This window comes from Hyperolius riggenbachi, chromosome 1, assembly GCF_040937935.1.
Source record: "Hyperolius riggenbachi isolate aHypRig1 chromosome 1, aHypRig1.pri, whole genome shotgun sequence".
Classification (NCBI taxonomy): Eukaryota; Metazoa; Chordata; class Amphibia; order Anura; family Hyperoliidae; genus Hyperolius; species Hyperolius riggenbachi.
In genome coordinates this window covers 316,443,807-316,466,422 of record NC_090646.1, presented here as the reverse complement: position 1 = coordinate 316,466,422, position 22,616 = coordinate 316,443,807, and the positions used below count along the sequence as shown (strand labels likewise).

The window sequence follows — 22,616 nt, the reverse complement described above, 5'->3', positions numbered from 1 at the left end:
GAGCCAGTCTACGCAGGAGAAGTGCGCTGACTGCGTATCTATACTGCAGGCACCTACCTATCTATCCTATACTGGGGTCACCTACCTATCTAACCTATACTGGGGGCACCTACCTATCTAACTTATACTGGGGGCACATGCCTATTTAACCTATACTGGGGGCAATTATATTGGCTACTTATACTGGGGCATCAATGCCTGGCTACCTATACTGGGATGACCTATAGCTGGCTACCTATACTGGGTGCAACTAGACCTGGCTAATCTAAACTTCGGGCACCTATACCTGGCTCCACAGGGGGTTGGGGCACAATTTTTACACCCTCGCTCTGGGTGCAATTTAGCCTAGGATTTGACTCCCCTTCCCTTAAAGTCTACCTGAGATGTTACTAATGGGTGTAGCACCATGTGGTGCGTGGGCTCCCTCACCGTCCACTCCATTCACTTGATCCCCCCCTGGTTGTCTGGACAGTCATGTGCTTCCACGCATGCTGGCAGGCCCCTACTGCACAGGTGCAGAATGCTCCTATCTGTGGGAGGACGACGGGGGGTGTACGCGCAGCCTGACTGCACATGTGCAGGAGAATGCACGACCATCCAAATTCCCGGAAGAGAGACTCATATCAAGTGAACAGAGTGGCCGGCGAGGGAGTCCACGTACCTCATGGGACTTAAGGAAGCCTAAGGTAAGTATAAATACACCCATTAGTAACATCTCAGGTTTCCTTTAAGGTGTACGTTAAAGTGCACTGCACACTTTTTTTACTTTTTAAAAATAAGAGGTTTGTAATGTGTGCTGCTGAGGGTGTGGGGGTCAGGTGGGAGCACCATTACTTAACCATTTCAGCCCGCAGGGATTTTTCACCTTATGCATCAGAGCAATTTTCACCTCCCATTCATTCGCTAATAACTTTATCACTACTTATCACAATTTATTGATCTATATCTTGTTTTTTCCGCCACTAATTAGGCTTTCTTTGGGTGGTACATTTTGCTAAGAATTATTTATTTATAAATGCATTTTAACAGGATTAATAAGAAAAAATGGAAAAAATGCATTATTTCTCAGTTTTCGGCCATTATAGCTTTAAAATAATCCTCGCTACCATAATTTAAACCGATGTATTTTGTTTCAATAGTTTTTATTAGATTTTATAAGGCAAGATGTATATAAAAACTAAACAATCAATCAGTAACAATCAGGAAAGGTAGTGAACAAGAACAAATTATTGTCAAATATGGAATTAGACAATAGTTAACAAACTAGGTTATAGAAACATTATAAACAGTAACACTAGATGAAATTAATAACTAAGAATAGAACACAACCAATTTAGTGTTATTTCTGAAAAAGAGTTGCTAATGTTTGCATAGATTAAACAAAATACCTCTCACCCATTCAATGGACCAGTATTTTGACTGGGCGAAAGCTTATTTTGTCAGATTACAATAAGTAGCTAGTAGAACCTGACTCCCAGCGGAGGCAGGAATGGGCTGCGGATATAATCCGCCTCAAGTGCTTATGGAGGTAAGGTATATGAAATTAAAAGGAGCTTCGGAGGCAAGGAGTATAGAGACAGGAAGAAACCCGATGTATTTGATTTGCCCGTTTGTCTCGATTATTATACCATTTAAATTTTGTCCCTATCACAATGTATGGTGCCAATATTTTTGGGGGAAATAATGGTGCATTGTTTCCGTTTTGCATCCATCAGTATTTACAAACTTATAATTTAAAAAATGTTTGTAGTATACCCCCTTCAAATGCATATTTAAAAAGTTCAGACCCTTAAGTAACTATTTATTTTTATTTTTTTTAATAGTAATTTTTTTTTTCCATTAAAAATTTTATTTGGGTAATAGTTTGGTGTGGGACATAAACAGTTAATTTTTAGTGTTGTTATATGTGTAAATTGTAATGTAAAAAATATGTAGATGTAATTTTACTATTTGGCCACAAGATGGCCACCTTCATTTTTGTTTTCCCTCCTTGTACTTCTCGCTAAGCGGAAGTACAAGGGGGATGCGAAATTTCTCTTGGCAGAAGAGCTGAAGCCTCATGTGTGAGCGCTTTGGTTTTTCTGCGGGGGACAGGGATCGGTGATCGGGAACCATGTTCCCGTTCACTGATCCCAGGGCTACTGTGGGACACCACGGGGGCGCGCCAGTGAGCTTTACGTCCGGGCGGCCGAAATGGTTAACTAAAGGGTTCTGACCCTCTGGCCCTGACCCATTTGGGATCCTCCATCTTCTTCTTCTGTCTGCAGCTTCTGTAAGCATTTGTACTGCGCTATGGTGTAACAGCAGGTGTCTAGTGTAGTGGAACCAAAGGATCACAAGCAGTTGTGAGTTAAAATAAATATTATTTTAGTAAGAATAGTTAGCAGTGAAAATCACTGACTTACATAACTGTAACACATCAAATATATGTAAACTGAAATGCACCTGACCTGTACTCAGCAAAGAGTATAGGGCAAAACAGCCCTTTCTAGATTGCCGAGAGGAGCTTCCTGTGGCTGGGCATATAAAAGGGGTGATGCTTTTTGCTCTTAACCCCCTTACCGTTCCAATTCTGTTGGCAAGGGGGCGGCGCAGCACTTTTCTTTTTATTTATTTTTTTTAATTCATGTAGCTAGCCTAGCGCTAGCTACATAATAGCCGCTGACAAGCGGCATCCTCCTACCTACTTCGATCGCCGCCGGCGATCTTTGCAAGCAGGAAATCCCGTTCAGAACGGAATTTCCTGCTCGGCTTCCCCCGTCGCCATGGAGACGGGGCGGGATGATGTCACCAACGTCATGGACGTCGGGAAGTCAGAGGGAATCCCGATCCACCCCTCAGTGCTGCCTGGCACTGATTGGCCAGGCTGTGCAAGGGGTCTGAAGGGGGGGTGGGCGGTGCGGCGAGTAGCGGCGAATCGACGGCGAGCGGGATATGCACGCAGCTAGCAAAATGCTAGCTGCGTGCAATTAAAAAAAATTGTGAAAATCGACCCAGCGGGGCCTGAGAAATCCTCCTGCGCAGGTTACCCCGAGCTGAGCTCGGGATAACCGGCAAGGAGGTTAAAGCAGCATTACTATGACCTGTTTGAGTGGACCCGTGGTAGTCTAAAGGCAGCCATACATGTAGCGATGTATGGGCAGGTCGAATCTGTCAGCTGCCCATACACCACAGGCCGATTCACAATCAATTTCAGCATGAAATCTCTCGGGAATCGGCCTTTTGCGCCGCATACGTCCACCTCGCCACCCCGTAAAAAGTGTATACATTACCTCTCCACAGCCTCCCCTTCTCCCCCGCTGGCTTCCGGGATTCCATCTCTGCATACACGTGCACCCCACTTGGTTTCCTAGTAAGGGCGCGCTTGTGTGACGTCACACAAGCACCCTTACTAGGAAATCATGTGGGGCGTGCTAATGTAGAGAGGGGAATGCGACCAGGCAGCGGAGGGACAAGCGCAGGCTGCAGACAGGTAATGTATACACTTTACACAGGGCACCAGGGGGAGATTCACATTAGGGGGGACAGCGGTTGAGTTGTTTCGCCGCGTTCGTCTGGAAATTGCACACCATTACAGCTGCGCACCCGATCGAGCAACATCTTGCAGCATGCGCGATCGAGAATGCAACCAATTTTCGTCCCGAAATTGCTTGCATTGTCGGCTGGGCGTGCACTTGGCGGCACCGATTTTCATTTAATTTGAATATAATAATAATTGGATGGTTGATCGGCTGCCAAGTCGCCTGATATATGGCCTCCTTAAATACTCTGACAGAGTCACCGTGTTACAGTCCACCCTACTTGACCTTGCTGTCCCCAGCAAGGTATCAACTCTCTGAGTCCATACAAAGTCTTCCTTTGCATAATGGGCAGGGGGCTTGCCCAAATTACCGTATTTTTCGGACTATAAGACGCACTTTTTCTCCCCCAAAAGTGGGGAGAAAAAGTTACTGCGTCTTATAGTCCAAATGTAGCATTCTTACCCATCCTGGCGCTTGTGCAGAAAATGATTCTGAGGTGGACAATGGATGGTAGCAGCAGCAGCGTGATCCACAGTGTTTACAGCAGCATTGGAGCAGCCGCTGTAATGTCCTGCAATGCTGGCCCTTTGATCCTCCTCCTCCATTATGTCCGACATCAGCCCCCATCAGTGCTATTCACAGCGGCCCTTTGATCCTCCTCCTCCATTGTCCTGTATCAGTCCCCCATTAGCGCTATTCACAGCATGTCAAAGCGACATTAGCAGCTGCTGTAATTGCCCACAATACTGACCCTTTGATCCTTTGTTTCATCCTGCCCAGTAATCAGCTTGATCTCAGCCTACAAGTAAATTCAGCTGTGATAGAGGCAGAGTCCTCTAAAGGCTACTGTACAGGCTTGTTTTGACATTTCTGTGTGTGGAGTCTCTTCTTGATTTCGCCCCACCATGTGATTCTTCACAGCACGGCTTGCTAGTTTAGCGGCTTTGTGTGTTTAGGTTTTATGTTCTGAGGGTATGCACGGGATAAATGTCCCCTTTTATGACAGTTCCAGCATTCTGGGCTCAGAAGTTCGTTCCCTGGACTGTGACTGTGAAGATGAGCTATAATGAATGCACAGGATTCCCCTTCGCATTTGGGCCACCTCCACCTGTAACCCACTAACTGTCTCCGCCAGATCATGGACTGCCATCTCCAGGGTCTCTGCAGGGGCTGTTGTAGTTGACAAACTTGTAGTGCTAACTAAAGTCTCATTCAGGGCTGGGGCACACCGAGCGGCTTTTTTGAGAGTTTTCAGATCCGCTTGCGGATGTGGAAACGCTAGGGTAATGCATTTCAATGGGGTGTTCACACCAGAGCGGGAGGCGTTTTGCTGAAACGCATACTCCCGGGGTGAGGCATTTTTTGGATTTCGGATGAGTTTCTGCTTCCAATGTTAAGTATAGGAAAAACTCAAAACGCCTGCGAAACCGCTTAATATAGCGGTTTTTGAGGCGGATGCGGATGCATTTTTCAGGATAATTCGCTCTTCCAGGTCAAAGTGTACTTCCTGTGTGGCTGATTTGCATGAGGGATTGCAGAAAGTGCTGTTGGAAGATGGCAGCAAGGTGGTTTACCACAGAAAACTTAATAATTAAAATACAAAACAACCCTGAACTTTCTGATAAGACATTGCCTAGATATAAAGACCACCAAAGGCTTCATGAAATCTGGAACAACATCGCAAAAGAATTTCTGGGTGAAAAATTGAATAATTTGACACAAAAGGGCAAGGATTCAAAAAGTAAGTATATTTGTATGCTATGTGTTTTAAGTTCTGTATTCCTGCACTCTGCCTACAATATGTGATCACCCCTCCCCTAAATGCCTAATTTGCCAATTAGAAGTGTAATTATCACATGTCTGTTGCAATGTTTTTCTCTCTATAGCCATCTCTCATTACAAACAGCAGGTACATGTGTGTGTATGTATGCACAATTGCACATGTATTATGAAATAGGGTGCTATAGTAAAGTTAAAGGGATACTGTAGGGGGGTCGGGGGAAAATGAGCGGAACTTACCCGGGGCTTTTAATGGTCACCCGCAGACATCCTGTGTTGGCGCAGCCACTCACCGATGCTCCGGCCCCGCCTCCAGTTCACTTCTGGAATTTCTGACTTTAAAGTCAGAAAACCACTGCGCCTGCACGCCTGTGTCCTCGCTCCCGCTGATGTCACCAGGAGTGTACTGCGCAGACACAGACCATACTGGGCCTGCGCTGTGCGCTCTTGATGACATCAGCGGGATCAAGGACACGGCAACGCAGGCGCAGTGGTTTTCAGACTTTAAAGTCTGAAATTCCAGAAGTGAACTGGAGGCGGGGCCGGAGCATCGGTGAGTGGCTGCGCCAACACAGGATGTCTGCGGGGGACCGTTAGAAGCCCCGGGTAAGTTCAACTCATTTTCCCCTGACCCCCCCTACAGTATCCCTTTAAGAATGAATGATATAAACATACAAACACATACAACTAATGTTTATTTGTATAATAATGGTCATCAGGTAATGAAAGTAAATAGCACCCTGCAGTATTGACATACAATAATGTTATGACACAAAATAATCTGCTAGTTTGTCTCGGATTTGAATGGCAGAAATCGGACCAAGTAAAGTAGCAGGTGGTAAATTTTGGAGAGCAGAGCACTGTTTGTATTATCCTCCTCCTCCTCCTCCATGGTCATGCCATCTAGGGTTCTCACATAATTATGCAAAATACATGTTGCCTTCACAACTGTTATAGCATACTGTGGTTGCATTTTTAGGGCAGTGTGATAAATCCGCCATTTATTAGCCAGAATTCCAAAAGCACATTCTACTACTTGTCTGGCTTTGGTAAGTCGGTTATTAAAGGCAAGTTTTTTATCAGACATATCTCTTTGTGCATAAGGTCTCATAACATGTTCAGACAGTGCAAAAGCCTCATCAGCCACAAACACACACGGGTAAGGTGGGTCTTGGGTGTCAGGCCAGGGGCGTGGTGGTAGTAAAGTCATCTGGCCCGTGCGAAGCTTCAAGCCAAATCGACTGTGCTGGAATACTGACGAATCATGGGAACTACCGTAAGCGCCAACATCCACATATATAAATTTCAGAATCAGAATCAGAATCATTTATTTCGCCAAGCATGAGCAATCATGCCCGGAATTATTTTTGGCACATACATATAGCTCAGGAAGAAGACAGAGAGGAGTGCATAGCAACAGAGATAGAGATAGATTACATTACATTACATTTGCATACAAATTGCGTCAGAAAAATTACATACATCACAGTTCGTATAGTGGCCTAGGGCTGACCAGCGGTTAGCCTTGTTGGCCTAGTGCGGTGGTTGCTTCAGTTGACCGATCGGGAGCGGCGCAACCCGCCCCCCCGCTTGTTTGGGCCTGCACAGATGGAAGTATGTGGAGTGAGTTCAAGTGGCCGACAGCCGATGGGAAGAAGGAGTTCCTATGTCTCGCAGTCTTTGTGGGGATGGCACAAAGTCTACGGCCCAGAGGGAGCAGACTGAAGTAACGGTGGCCTGGGTGCGAGGGATCATTGGCAATCCTCAATGCCCTGGATTTCAGTCTCTTGTTGTGCAGTAGTGCAAGTGAGTGGAGGGGGCACCCGATGACCCTCTCCGCCGACCTAATGACCCTCTGTAGTTTGAGCTTGTTGCTGGCAGTGGCGCCAGCATACCAGACCAAGATTGAAGAGCAGAGGATTGACTCAATGGTGGCGGAGTAGAAGCTGGTCAGAATCTCTTGGGTCATGCCGACCTTCCTCAGTTGCCGTAGGAAATAAAGTCTCTGCTGTGCTTTCCGTTGGATGACAGTGATATTGGGCTTCCAGCTGAGATCGTTGGAGATAGTAGTGCCCAGAAGGCGGGCAGAGGGCACTCTGGCTACCTCGGTGCCGTCAATATAGATTGGAGGTGGGGAGGGAGCAGACCTCCTGAAGTCAATGATTAGCTCGACAGTCTTTGCTGTGTTCAGCACCAGCCTGTTCTCCTTGCACCAGTTGCAAATTCTCTCCACCTGCTGACAGTACTCCTGGATATTATCCTTAGTGACAAGGCCAACAATGGTAGTGTCATCGGCGAACTTGATGACCTTGACTGAGTCTGCCTCCGATCTGCAATTGTTCGTGTAGAGGGAGAACAGTAGCGGAGACAGCACGCAGCCCTGAGGAGCCCCTGTGTTCGTTGTCGCCACTTGGGAGCAGATGTTGCTCAGCCTGACGACTTGGGACCTGTTGGTGAGAAAATCCGTGATCCACAGGCGTAGGCTTGAGTGAACACCAAGTGCAGCTAGGTCTTCTTGAAGTATGCGTGGACAGATGGTATTGAAAGCCGAGCTAAAGTCTAGCAGAAGTATTCTGACATAAGTGTTTGGCCTGTCGAGGTGGTCGTTAATGAGCTCCATGCAGATATTGATTGCATCATCGGTGGACCTGTTTGCTCTGTAGGCGAACTGGTAGGGGTCAAGTAGGGGCGAGGTGGAGAGCTTGAGGTAGGCTAGGACCACCCGCTCCAGGGTTTTCATAATGACAGACGTCAGTGCTACAGGCCTGAAATTGTTCAGGTCCGCGACCCCCTGCTTTTTTGGGACAGGTACGATGGTTGACAACTTGAAGCAGGTGGGAACCTTGCTTTCCTGCAGTGACTTGGTGAAGATGTCGCAGAGGGTGGGAGCAAGTTGTTGACTGCAGGTTTTCAGGCAGGCTGGAGATACGCCATCGGGGCCGGAGGCTTTCCTGGCGTTTAGCGTTGATAGGAGTCGCAGGACGTCGGCCTCGCTCACCGCCAACTGATTCGGGATGTTGCTCACGGGGCCTAGGGCGGGGGTGGTCGGTACCAGACGCCCCTCCCTTGCCTGGTTCTCAAACCTGCAGTAGAATCTGCTAAGTTCTTCGGCGAGTTTTAGGCTGGGTGCTGCATGTTTAGGTTGGGGCTTGTATTTAGTGACGGCCTTCAGCCCCTTCCATACAGCCCTACTGTCCATAGATCGCAGGTGTTGTTCCATTTTTGCAGCGTACTCCTTTTTGGCTGCCCTCAGCTCCCGGTTTAGGTCGTTTCTCGCTCTCCTGTAGTCCTCCTGGTTGCCGGACTTGTGTGCAGCTTCCTTGCTTCTCCGCAGTCGGCGAAGCTTGTTAGTGAACCATGGCTTGTTGTTCGGGTACACCTTGAACGATTTTGTTGGTACGCAAGAGTCCTCGCAGAAACTGATGTAGGAAGCGACGTTATCTGCCCATTCATCCAGGTCTGGCGCTTCTAGGGACTTTCAGTCCGTGCAATCAAAGCAGGCTTGTAGTTTCAGCTTGGCCTCGGCGGACCACACTTTGAAGGACTTGAGTGTCGGTTTAGCTGATTCCAGGCGCCTCCTGTAGGTGGGAATAAGATGGACCAGGCAGTGGTCCGAGGAGCCGAGGGCCGCCCATGGGACCGCCTTGTAAGCATCCTTCAGTGCTGTGTAACAGTGGTCAAGAGTGTTCTGGCCTCTGGTAGGGCAGGCTACATTGGTTATAACGTGGCATCTCCTGTCGGAGGTTGTCCCTGTTGAAGTCCCCGGCGATGATGAACAGTGAGTCCGGGAGGGATGTCTCCCACTGCGAGATGGTCTCATTGAGGGCTAGCAGGGCAGATTTGACATCGGCATCGGGAGGGATGTATACTCCGGCAAGGACATACGAGGAGAACTCACGCGGTGAGTATGGCGGCCTGCAGTTAATTATCAGGAGTTCCAGGTCTGGGGAGCATTTCTTGTCTAGAACTGACGGGGGGGGGGGGCACCATGAGGAGCTGATGTAGAAGCAGATGCCCCCCCCCCTCTTTTCTTCCTGGAGAGGACAGGGTCCCGGTCTGCTCGGATGAGGTTGTAGTCTGGGAGAAGGAGGGCGCTCTCCGGGATGTCCTCATGTAACCATGTTTCTGTGAAGCAGAGGGCAGGAGTGTTTCTGCTGAGGTCCTTCCTGTCGCAGAGTAGGTGCAGTTCATCCAGTTTGTTGGGGAGGGATTGGACATTGCCTAGGAGGACTGAGGGGATGGCTGAACGAATTCCCTTCTTTCTCAGCCTCACGCGGGCCCCTGCACGGCATCCTCTCCGCCACCGGCCTGCTTGTGGTCTCAGAGCTGGATCTAGGACTTGCCGGATGTGGTCCCAGACCTGGTTGGATAGGAGCAAGGCTTCAGGGGACGAGGGGCCACGTGGCACCCAGTCTAGGAGCTGCTCTCTGGTGAAGGTCGTGCGTGTGGTGGGGGGCGACTTGGGCGGCCCACGACTGCAGGCTTGAGGAGTGGACGGATGCCAGCGTGGGGTGATGGAGCATGGCATACTGGAGCTACAGGCTTGTTCCCCTGAGTGTATGCAGCACCCTCCCGCAGGTCGGTCAGACAGGAGGCAAGAGGCAGGTTGTTGGTGCACATATCGCGTCCAGAGTACAGCCCCAGGCAGACAGCCCTAAAATGCCAGGCAGGCAGCCCAAAAGCCCAGGCAAGCAGCCCAAAAACAGACAGACAGTAGTGCACAGCCAAGCAGAGCAGGTAGTGTGAGACAGGCAGTTATGCCCAGCCAGGTAGGGCGGAAAGTATTGCAGGCATTCAAGGTGCAGCACCCAGAGGTACAGTGGGCTGGGTACAGTGGGCTGGGGGGGACAGTTTAGCAGGCCAGGCCCGGAGGGATTGCGGAGAACCGGCCAGCAGTGGGGGCATCAGACAGACAGTTCGATGTGGCCTTACCCTTGCTGGTTGGCTGAAGAGTGCAGAGTGCAGCAGCAGGCGGTGAGCTGGGATTCTGCAGCGGTGGGACCCTTGTAGTGATCCCTTCAGTGATCGGCGGGAGGCCAGGGGTCAGTGGCTGGCTCTCTGCAGGTGCTGGGTCAGCTCCTCCTCAGGAGTCGGTGAATGAATCGTCCGGCGGCTGGTGAGTCCTCCACGTGGTGGGCTGGTGAGTCGTTTGGCGGCGGAGCAGCGTCGGAACACCGGCTCTCTATAGTGCCCCGCGGCTGATTAGTCGGCTCCACCAGGGGGGTCGGTGGGTCATGCGTCGACTGGTGGGGAGGCGGAAATTTCAAATTAGGATCCACCACAGCCATGAGCACAAGTGAGAAAAATTTCTTATAATTATAATACAGACTGCCAGTGAATGCAGGCATAACCAGTCGAACATGTTTCTCATCCACTGCTCCAAGGCAGTTAGGGAAATCATGTTTCTGCCAAAAAAAGCTGCATGTTAGCCTCCCACATAGGTACATCAGGAGTTGGCATAAATTCTGGCTGCAGTACTTTCCAGATCAATTTGCAGGTGTCCAAAACTAGGTAGCGGATTGGAGTTCTTCCCATGAGGAATTGGTAATGAAGTGCTGCATATGAATGCCCTGTTGCCAGAAATCTGCAAAATAATGGAAAAAAATATATGCTTATTTGTATTCATAGTTGGCCTCCTGCGGACAAGATGGAAGTCGGTGAGAGCAAGCAATATAATGAATCCAAGAGTGGGTCTGGAAGTTTGCAAAGAACCAGATATAAATATTGTGGCATCTTAGAATTTCTGCGAAAACATCATGAATCTGCTGAGTAAGTATGGCGCAAATGTTAACCTATTGAACTTTTGTAAATATTGCACTCTACAACGGTGAAGGAAGTACTAGCCCCACAATGCATTGCATTAGTGTGTCAGGAATAATCTGCAATCATACAAGCTAATGTATTGTAGGACTTTGCTTACTTTGACAACTGAAGAGGAACTTTTTAAAGTGATTCCTAAATGACAGGAATATGGATGGGTCATTACCCAACATACCAGTTGCCTGAAAGTCCTGTTGATATGTTTGGCTGCAGTAGTGTCTGCATCACACACCTGAAACACACACCTAGCTAAGCCATTCCAACTTAACTCAATGCAGCTTATCTCCATGCTTGTTCAGGGGCTGTGCCTAAAAGCTTTGTACACAATTTTTCTGCTGAATAGACAGGCAACCGCTATTGTTTGGCAATGAAACATCCATAGCATTGTGACTTTAGATTTGCTTTTACATCAATGGCCACTATTACACAAAGTCATTTTGTGCTTTTCCCTTACCAAAGAACTGAAGATAGCCTACCACCTGATCCTGAGGAGGACGAATTAGAGGTTACCCACCACACAAACAGTGATGTAGAAGGGGAAGAAATCACTGTACAGGATGGTGACACAGCTACAGTGGATGACAGTGACTCTACTACACCAGATCACACAGCCCACAAACTATTCGGCCACGCACATCTCTCAGGTGTAGTAGAGGTGTGAGGGTAGCTACACAAGGCAGGAGAATAGGAAGAGGTATGGGCAGGGCTGAATACGCTCAGAAGCTGATTAGTTCAGTTGAAAAGGCTGTGGATCATATGGAGAAGCGAGAGGAAGAAATGAAACAACTAAAAGAGCCATGCACACAGTATATGTTAAGTTTGGTGCCATTATTACAAAAAGTGCCACCTGATAAACAATGAGAAGCCAGACATGCCATCTCTGAGGCACGTGGTAAATTTTTATTACCTGAGAGCCGTCCAGAAGACAATGTGCACAACTACTTCCAGCAACAACACATGCCTGCTTCCAGTCATCACTATAATGCATACCCACAACTATCTTACCATATGCAACGTAGTTATGACCCACCTAATTACCCACCGATGCATATGTCAAACATGCCATATGGTCAACAGCCTCATTACCCTATGGCTCCACCTCAGCGCTCTGATCAAGGTACTAGTTTTCAGACATCATCAATACATAGTGACTCTTCAGTGTACACTGATTTATCATCTCACAGCCAGCCACAAACAAATGCTGAATCAGCTACACCTGCTTTCAATCATGGCACTCGTAGTATGTCTGATTTTCTATCACAACATGACTAGGACGTTATTTATTTACACTTTTATATTTTGTGTTATGTTAACATGTTTTTCTTCATTTTACTTACCTCATTGTTATGAGGGGTCGTTCAGTTGGTGTGATTGCTAGCCGATAGTTGGCGTTGAAGGGCATCCTTCAATTTGGCCAAAAGGGCATCAAAACTGAAAAAAAGTAGCATGCTTATGTTATTATATGATGCTGTTTGTTATATAAACATTGTTTATTTGTGGCATATTGCTTTTGTGGATGAAAACCAAGTATGGTCAACACATGTCCAATAAAATAGTTGGGCAAAACAACAAACAATAAAAAAAACCATTTTAAAACAAATGTTTCATTACTGTGTTCCAGATGCTGATTGTTGCATGACATTAATATATTTAATTATGTATGCTCCAGGAGTATGTAAGGTAATATTATATCCAAAATTACATGTTTAAACAATGGATATATACTATAGTAGTTACTGGTTACGCACAATGAGCTGGAGGCCTTATGCAGTGTATGCATAACACACCAGGAACAAGCATAACGGTAATGTTGTTATTTCATGTATACACCTGATTGATTATTGTCTTGGGTTTAAGATTTCAGTACAACAGTGTTAATCAAGGGACAAAAAGGGATAGAAATTACATTATTCCACAAAATACTTCGCCACATGTTAAAGATAACACAAAACAAATCTTACCTGGCCACAGACATTCGGGTGTAGCCAAAGAACTTGTCTGGATGCTGCCTCAAATCTCTATACAGGGTCCTAAATTGACCCTTCCTGCGCCGCTGTTGAAGCATGGGATGCACCTAGTATCTCCGTGTCCATGGCCTACGTCTTATATATGCTGCTACACAGATCAATAACAGCAAATAAGGAAACATTTTCTAAATCCACAAACTCTTCTCTCAAAAACACAGTGTCACCTCTCCTCAACTAACCCACAATGTTGTGAAGGACCCCACCCTTTTTATATTGGTGATTTCGGTGAGTTAAGTTGGAATGGCTTAGCTAGGTGTGTGTTTCAGGTGTGTGATGCAGACACTACTGCAGCCAAACATATAAACAGGACTATAACTGGTATGTTGGGTAATGACCCGTCCATATGACCCGTCCATATTCCTGTCATTTAAGAATCACTTTAAAAAGTTCCTCTTCAGTTGTCAAAGTAAGCAAAGTCCTACAATACATTAGCTTGTATGATTGCAGATTATTCCTGACACACTAATGCAATGCATTGTGGGGCTAGTACTTCCTTCACCGTTGTAGAGTGCAATATTTACAAAAGTTCAATAGGTTAACATTTGCGCCATACTTACTCAGCAGATTCATGATGTTTTCGCAGAAATTCTAAGATGCCACAATATTTATATCTGGTTCTTTGCAAACTTCCAGACCCACTCTTGGATTCATTATATTGCTTTTCAAGCTCCTTTTTGTAACTATCTCTCACTGACTTCCATCTTGTCCGCAGGAGGCCAACTATGAATACAAATAAGCATATATTTTTTTCCATTATTTTGCAGATTTCTGGCAACAGGGCATTCATATGCAGCACTTCATTACCAATTCCTCATGGGAAGAACTCCAATCCGCTACCTAGTTTTGGACACCTGCAAATTGATCTGGAAAGTACTGCAGCCAGAATTTATGCCAACTCCTGATGTACCTATGTGGGAGGCTAACATGCAGCTTTTTTTGGCAGAAACATGATTTCCCTAACTGCCTTGGAGCAGTGGATGAGAAACATGTTCGACTGGTTATGCCTGCATTCACTGGCAGTCTGTATTATAATTATAAGAAATTTTTCTCACTTGTGCTCATGGCTGTGGTGGATCCTAATTTGAAATTTATATATGTGGATGTTGGCGCTTACGGTAGTTCCCATGATTCGTCAGTATTCCAGCAGTCGATTTGGCTTGAAGCTTCGCACGGGCCAGATGACTTTACCACCACCACGCCCCTGGCCTGACACCCAAGACCACCTTACCCGTGTGTGTTTGTGGCTGATGAGGCTTTTGCACTGTCTGAACATGTTATGAGACCTTATGCACAAAGAGATATGTCTGATAAAAAACTTGCCTTTAATAACCGACTTACCAAAGCCAGACAAGTAGTAGAATGTGCTTTTGGAATTCTGGCTAATAAATGGCGGATTTATCACACTGCCCTAAAAATGCAACCACAGTATGCTATAACAGTTGTGAAGGCAACATGTATTTTGCATAATTATGTGAGAACCCTAGATGGCATGACCATGGAGGAGGAGGAGGAGGAGGATAATACAAACAGTGCTCTGCTCTCCAAAATTTACCACCTGCTACTTTACTTGGTCCGATTTCTGCCATTCAAATCCGAGACAAACTAGCAGATTATTTTGTGCCATAACATTATTGTATGTCAATACTGCAGGGTGCTATTTACTTTCATTACCTGATTATCATTATTGTAAAAATAAACATTAGTTGTACGTGTTTGTATGTCTATATCTTTCATTCTTAACTTTACTATAGAGACATACCCTAAGGGCTCGTTTCCACTATAGCGAATCCGCATGCGGGCACTGCATGCGGATTCGCATACTCAATGTTAGTGGATGGGGCTGTTTCCACGTGTGCGGCGGCGGCGGCGTTTTTCGGTGCGGGAAAAATCTGCATGACAGGGTCGTCAGATTTCGTGTGCGGCAGGAATGCGGGCGAATCGCCGCTAATGCATTCAATAGGGAAATCACATGCGGCTTTGTCATGCGGATTTCCCCGCGATTTCGCATGAAAGGCAATGGAACTTTACACAGGCAGTGACATGGTTAAATTCGCCTGGCTCCTTGCCATGCGAAATCGCATGCGAAATCGCGGGTAAATCCGCATGGGGAAACGCAGCCGCATGCGATTTCTTCAGCAGGGGAATCCAGGCGATTCCGCACCGCTACAGTGGAAACGAGCCCTAAAAGACTGGCAGCTGTAATTGCAGCAAAAGGTGGTTCTAGAAAGTATTGACTCAGGGGGCTGAATAATTACGCACACCCCACTTTGCAGTTTTTTTTTTTGTTTTTTTTTTAATGTTTGGAATCCTGCATGATTTTCGTGCCACTTCTCACTTGTACACCACTTTGTATTGGTCTTTCACATGGAATTTCAATTAAATGTATTCATGTTTGTGGCAGTAATGACAAAATGTGGAAAACTTCAAGTGGGGGAAAACTTTTGAAAACCACTGTATGGGCCCAGGTTTTCTGGAAAATTCTGAGGCCTGATACAGTCTGCTGAGTGTGATGAGACCAACCTGCAGAAGCTGAACTGCTCAGGGGGACTTTGATGCAGAAATCTTGGAAAGCGCAAGTACCAGAAACTAAATCCACCGAATTGTGTTATATCAGTTTTAGAGAACGGACTACAGAAGTTATATGTATACCTACCTTTGCTTAATCTTTCTGCTAGACATGCTGGGACTTGTTGTTCTACTCGACTGTTCTGTGATAACACAACCCTTTGCATAGTGCTTCGTTTCAGTTTGCATATATTTAATGTGTTGCACTTATAAGTTTGTGATTTTCACTGCTAAGCATTCTTAATAAAATAAGATTTTTGTAACATACAACTGCTTGTGATCCTTTGGTTCCACTACACTAGACACCTGCTGTTACATTTTGGCACTGCGAGCAGGTTAGTGACCATGGATCAAAATCCATCTTCCTCCACACTGTCAGGGGGGTCTGCACCCAACCCCCCAATTGGTGGGCAGGGCTTGTGATGATAGCGTACCTGGGGTACAGGAGACCAGTAGGCTGAGGGCAGCAACCCTTGCGGCTCACCGACTGGGGCCCCTGGAAGTGAAACAGGGGAGCCCAGTAAGTAAGGGGCAGGAGCGCTTGTGAAACCAGTGGTAGATCCGGTTTGGAAAAACAGCACTCCCACAGGCTGAGTCCGGCACTGCAATGACTCAGCAGCCGAGAAAGTCCAGTAACAGGTGCCAGGCAGGAGAAGCCGTGGGACTTGGAACAAGCAGGAGTCGGGCAACAGATCGGGTACTCGTACAATCCGGGGTCTGGCAACAAATCGGGTCCTCAGGCAAGCAGTGGTCGGCAACAAATCAGGCAGTCGTACAAAGTAAAGGTCGGCAGGGAAGTGGGTAGTCAGGCAGGCCAAGGTCAACATCCAGGAATCAGAAACGGGCAGAGCAAGGCTCACTCACGGGAGTGCAACACACACAAAGCTGCAATACTACAGCACCCGAGTGTTGCACTCTCCAGACTTTTATAGGCCATTTTGGCGCGCACGGCGCAACGCGTCACGCGCCCGCGTATACGCACACGCGCGCAAACATACACGCGCATGCGCGTGCAAGCGAACACGCATGCGTCCACACACGCGCGCAAAGACGCGCACACGCACGCAAACATCAATATGCATAAACAGACACCCTTCACGCGCGCGCGTGCACAGCATCCAACGCAAGCATCTTACAACGCCAACGTCTTCGCCGCACTACGCAACGTGCATGGGCAAGCACCGACAGTCCACCACGCAGGGAAGACCGCCGAGACCCACCAGGATGACTGCCAGCATCCGTGTGTACAAGCCGCCCCGTCTGGACAGGTAACTGACCGTGACAATGCCCCCCCCCATGGGGCAGCCTCCGGATGCCAACTGGAACTGGTTTATCTGGGTATTTCTCATGGAAGTCCTTAATTAGTCTTGAAGCATGGAAATTAGTAGCAGGTTCCCATGTGTTCTCCTCTGGTCCGTAACCCTTCCATTTGACGAGAAACTGAACCCGACTACCCCTTTTCCTAGAATCCAGGATCTCTTCCACCTCAAACTCTTCTTCACCGTCTACCATGATTGGTGGAGGTGGGAGTATCTCTCGATCTGGAAATGGATCCACAGATGATGGTTTCAGAAGAGAGGCATGAAACACTGGATGGATTTTAAAGAGAACCCGAGGTGGGTTTGAAGAATATTATCTGCATACAGAGGCTGGATTTGCCTATACAGCCCAGCCTCTGTTGGTATCCCAAACCCCCCTAAGGTCCCCCTGCCCTCTGTAATCCTTCATAAATCACAGCCACGCTGCTGACAAACAGCTTGTCAGAGCTGGCTGTGTTTATCTCTATAGTGTCAGTCTGCTGCTCTCTCCGCCTCCTGCAGAATTCCAGTCCCCGCCTGCATCCCTTCCCTCCCTGCTGATTGGAGGGAAGGGACGGGGGCAGAGACCGGAGCTATGCAGGAGGCGGGGGAGCAGCAGAGACTGACACTACAGATGTAAACACAGCCTCACAGCACGGCTGTGATTTACAAGGGATTGCAGAGTGCAGGGGGACCTTAGTGTGGTTTGGGATAGCAACAGAGGCTGGGCTGTATAGGCAGATCCAGCCTCTGTATGCAGATAACATTCTTTAAACACACCTCGGGTTCTCTTTAAGGTTTGAAGGTAAGTCTAGTTCATAGGCCACCTGGCCAATTTTCCTCTTCACCGGCAAAGGTCCAATAAATTTGGGTCCCAATTTTTTGGACGGACAGGATAGCTTCAAGTTTACTGTGGATAATAGCACACAATCTCCAGGCTTGAATTCCACTTCACCCCTCCTGTGACAATCCGCCTTCCTCTTAAAGGTAGCTTGAGCTCGGGCCATGACTTGTTGTAAAAGCTTATTGTTTTCTGAAAAGAATCTTACAGTATCAGTAACAGCTGGCACCGGAGATTCAGGAATGAGATCCGGCAGGAATGTAGGATGGTAACCGTAATTGGCAAAAAATGGTGACTGTTGAGTAGAAGAATGGATGGAATTGTTATATGCAAATTCAGCCAATGGGAGCAACTGAGTCCAGTCGTTTTGAGCAGCAGAAGAAAAGCACCTAAGATATTGTTCGAGAGTTTGGTTAGTGCGTTCCGTTTGGCCATTAGATTGGGGGTGGTATGCGGATGAAAAATGGAGTTGTATGTACAGTATTTTGCAGAGAGCTTTCCAGAACCGTGATGTGAACTGTGATCCCCGATCAGAGGTAATATCGGCTGCAATTCCATGAATGCGGACGATCTCCTCAACCTCCTTGCTGGTTATCCCGAGCTCAGCTCGGGGTAACCTGTGCAGGAGGATTTCTCAGGCCCCGCTGGGCCGATTTGCACAATTTTTTTCCCCTACACGCAGCTAGCACTTTGCTAGCTGCGTGTAGTACGCGATCCCTGCCGCTCGCTGCCGATTCACCGCTACCCACGGCGCCGAGCCGCCACCTCCCCCCCGCCTCAGACCCCTGCGCAGCCTGGCCAATCAGTGCCAGGCAGCGCTGAGGGGCGGATCGGGGTTCCCTGTGACGTCATGACGTCGGTGACGTCATCCCGCCCCGTCGCCATGGCGACCGGGGAAGCCCTGCAGGAAATCCCGTTCTCAACAGAATTTCCTGCATACTTTGATCGCCGAAGGCGATCGGAGTGGGTGGGGGGATGCTGCCGCTCAGCGGCTATCATGTAGTGAGCCCTGGGCTCGCTACATGATTTAAAAAAAATAAATTAAAAAAAAGTGTGGCGCTGCCTCCTTGCCGGATTTTTTAGACTGGCAAGGAGGTTAATGAACATGTTTGCAGTTGTCTGAGCAGAAGGAATACTGTGCATGGGTAGAAAATGTGCCATCTTCGACAACCGATCTACTATGACAAAAATTGTGTTAAATCCCTCGGATACAGGTAATTCAACAATGAAATCCATTGAAATGGAGTACCATGGCCTGGGGGGAACAGGAAGTGAATTTAGCAACCCTAATGGCCTCAACCTAGATCCCGTAGAACGATTACAGACTAGGCATGTGGTTACATATGTTTTACAGTCCTTGCTGAGTTTTGGCCACCAAAAATGACGTTGGACCAGTTGTTGGGTTTTCGCACATCCAAAGTGACCCGCCATCTTATGGTCATGGAAGAACTTGAGTACTGAAGAACGATTTTCCTTGGGTACAAATGTCTTCTCTCCATAGAACCAAAGACCCTCCTTCTGGATCAAAGGATGACTGATTTTTTCGGAAAGCACTGATGCCCCTTGTCGAATCTGGTCAACCAATTTTGATTGCATCATCAGGAAGTTATGCTCAGACAAGATGGTGTCTGGTGGAGCTGGAGACTCATCATCTGGGAACATACGGGAAAGGGCATCCGGTTTTGTATTCTTTGATCCTGGTCTATAGGTGATCTGAAATGTGAAACGACAGAAGAAGAGAGCCCATCTAGCTTGTCTAGGGTTTAGTCGTTTGGCTGTTTTAACCACTTAAGGACCGCCCCCAGCCGATGGGCGGCGGCAAAGTCCGGGCCTAAACGACCGCAATACGCCCATCGGCGGGGGCGGCTGCGGGCGTGGTTATGCGGCGATCGCGTCATTCGTGACGCGATCAGCCGCCGGCGACTGGCTCCGCCCCCTCGCGCTGTAACCCGCCGGCCGTTTGGAAGCGCCGGTGGGTTACTAGCACCCGGATCGCCGCATGTACTTAGTATAATAGGCTTTGTAATGTATACAAAGCCTATTATACTGGCTGCCTCCTGCCCTGGTGGTCCCAGTGTCCGAGGGACCACCAGGGCAGGCTGCAGCCACCCTAGTCTGCACCAAGCACACTGATCCTGCCCCCCCCTTCCCTCTGATCGCCCACAGCACCCTTCAGACCCCCCCTGCCCACCCCCCAGACTCCTGTTTGCACCCAATCACCCCCTAATCACCCATCAATCACTCCCTGTCACTTTCTGTCAACGCTATTTTTTTTTAACCCTAAACTGCCTCCTGCTCCCTCCTGATCACCCCTCCACCCCTCAGATTCTCCCCAGACCCCACCCCCCCTGTGTACTGTATGCATCTATCCCCCCTGATCACCTGCCAATCACCTGTCAATCACCCCCTGTCACTGCCACCCATCAATCAGCCCCTAACCTGCTCCTTGCGGGCAATCTGATCACCCACCCACACCAATAGATTGCCCGCAGATCCGACGTCAGATCACCTCCCAAGTGCAGTGTTTACATCTGTTCTCTACCCTAAACACTCACTAATTACCCATCACTCACCCATCAATCACCCCCTATCACCACCTGTCACTGTTACCCATTAGATCAGACCCTAATCTGCCCCTTGCGGGCACCCAATCACCCGCCTACACGCTCAGATTTCCCTCAGACCCCCCTTATCAATTCGCCAGTGCAATATTTACATCTGTTCTTCCCTGTAATAACCCACTGATCACCTGTCAATCACCTATCAATCACACCCTGTCACTGCCACCCATCAATCACCCCCTGTCACTGCCACCCATCAATCAGCCCCTAACCTGCCCCTTGCGGGCAATCTGATCACCCACCCACACCATCAGATTGCCCAAGACCTACCCTCGGATCACCTCCAAAGTGCATTGTTTGCATCTGTTCTGCCATCTAATCACCCACTGATCACCCATCAATCAGCCCCTGTCACTGATACCCATCAGATTAGACCCTAATCTGCCCCTAGGGCACCCAATCACCTGCCCACACCCTCAGAACGCCCTTAGACCCCAGCCCTGATCACCTCGCCAGTGCATTGCTTGCATCTATTTCCCCCCTCTAATCACACCTTGAGACACCCATCAATCACCTCCTGTCACCACCTGTCACCCCCTAGCACACCTACCCATCAGATCAGGCCCTAATTTGCCCCGTGTGGGCTCTTGATCACTCGGCCAAACCTACAGACCCCCTTCCGATCACCTCCCCAGTGCATTGATTGTATCTATTTTCCCCTCTAACCACCCCCTGAGACACCCATCAATCACCTCCTGTCACCCCCCTAGCACTCCTATCCATCAGATCAGGCCCAATACAACCTGTCATCTAAGAGGCCACCCTGCTTATGACCGGTTCCACAAAATTTGCCCCCTCATAGACCACCTGTCATCAAAATTTGCAGATGCTTATACCCCTGAACATTCATTTTGAGAAATTTGGTTTCCCGACTACTCACGGTTTAGGGCCCGTAAAATGCCAGGGCAGTATAGGAACCCCACAAGTGACCCCATTTTAGAAAAGACACCCCAAGGTATTCTGTTAGGTGTATGACGAGTTCATAAAAGATTTTATTTTTTGTCAACAGTTAGCGGAATTTGATTTTTATTGTTTTTTTTCACAAAGTGTCATTTTTCACTAACTTGTGACAAAAAATAAAATCTTCTATGAACTCACCATACACCTAATGGAATACCTTGGGGTGTCTTCTTTCTAAAATGGGGTCACTTGTGGAGTTCCTATACTGCCCTGGCATTTTAGGGGCCCTAAACCGTGAGGAGTAGTCTAGAAAACAAATGCCTCAAAATGACCTGTGAATAGGACGTTGGGCCCCTTAGCGCACCTAGGCTGCAAAACAGTGTCACACATGTGGTATCGCCGTACTCAGGAGAGGTAGTATAATGTGTTTTGTGGTGTATTTTTACACATACCCATGCTGGGCAGGAGAAATCTATCTGTAAATGGACAATTGTGTTCAAAAATCAAAAATGTGTAATTTACAGAGATATTTCTCCCACCCAGCATGGTTATATGTAAAAAATACACCACAAAACACATTATACTACTTCTCCTGAGTACGGAGATACCACATGTGTGACACTTTTTTGCACCTTAACTGCGCTAAGGAGCCCAAAGTCCAATGAGTACCTTTAGGATTTCAAGGGTCATTTTGCGGCATTTGGTTTCCAGACTACTCCTCACGGTTTAGGGCCCCTAAAATGCCAGGGCAGTATAGGAACACCACAAGTGACCCCATTTTAGAAAGAAGAAACCCCAAGGTATTCTGGTAGGTGTATGATGAGTTCATAGAAGATTTTATTTTTTGTCACAAGTTAGCGGAAATTGATTTGTATTGTTTTTTTTTTCCAAAGTGTCATTTTCCGCTAACTTGTGACAAAAAAAAAAAATCTTCTATGAACTCACCATACTCCTAACAGAATACCTTGGGGTGTCTTTTTTCTAAAATGGGGTCACTTGTAGGGTTCCTATACTGCCCTGGCATTTTAGGGGCACTAAACCGTGAGGAGTAGTCTAGAATCCAAATGCCTCAAAATGACCTGTGAATAGGACGTTAGGCCCCTTAGCGCACCTAGGTTGCACAACAGTGTCACACATGTGGTATCGCCGTACTCAGAAGAAGTAGTATAATGTGTTTTGGGGTGTATTTTTATACATACTCATGCTGGGTGGGAGAAATCTCTCTGTAAATGGATGTGAGAAAA

At 47.6% G+C, this 22,616-nt stretch overlaps 1 protein-coding gene across 2 annotated transcripts in view; it reads left to right on the top strand.

The window, feature by feature from the left end:
* Window positions 1-22,616, top strand: part of UBXN6 (UBX domain protein 6) — a 510,086-nt gene that overhangs the window by 287,658 nt on the left and 199,812 nt on the right. The window contains exon 9 of one of the 2 annotated variants that reach the window (XM_068233835.1): window positions 13,912-15,870. The exons of the other annotated variant lie outside the window; for it this stretch is intronic. Within the exon in view, the coding sequence (XP_068089936.1) occupies window positions 13,912-13,988 (77 nt within the window). The 3' untranslated portion in view covers window positions 13,989-15,870. Of the gene's footprint in view, window positions 1-13,911; window positions 15,871-22,616 lie in introns of those variants that run through there. 2 annotated transcript variants of the gene reach the window in all.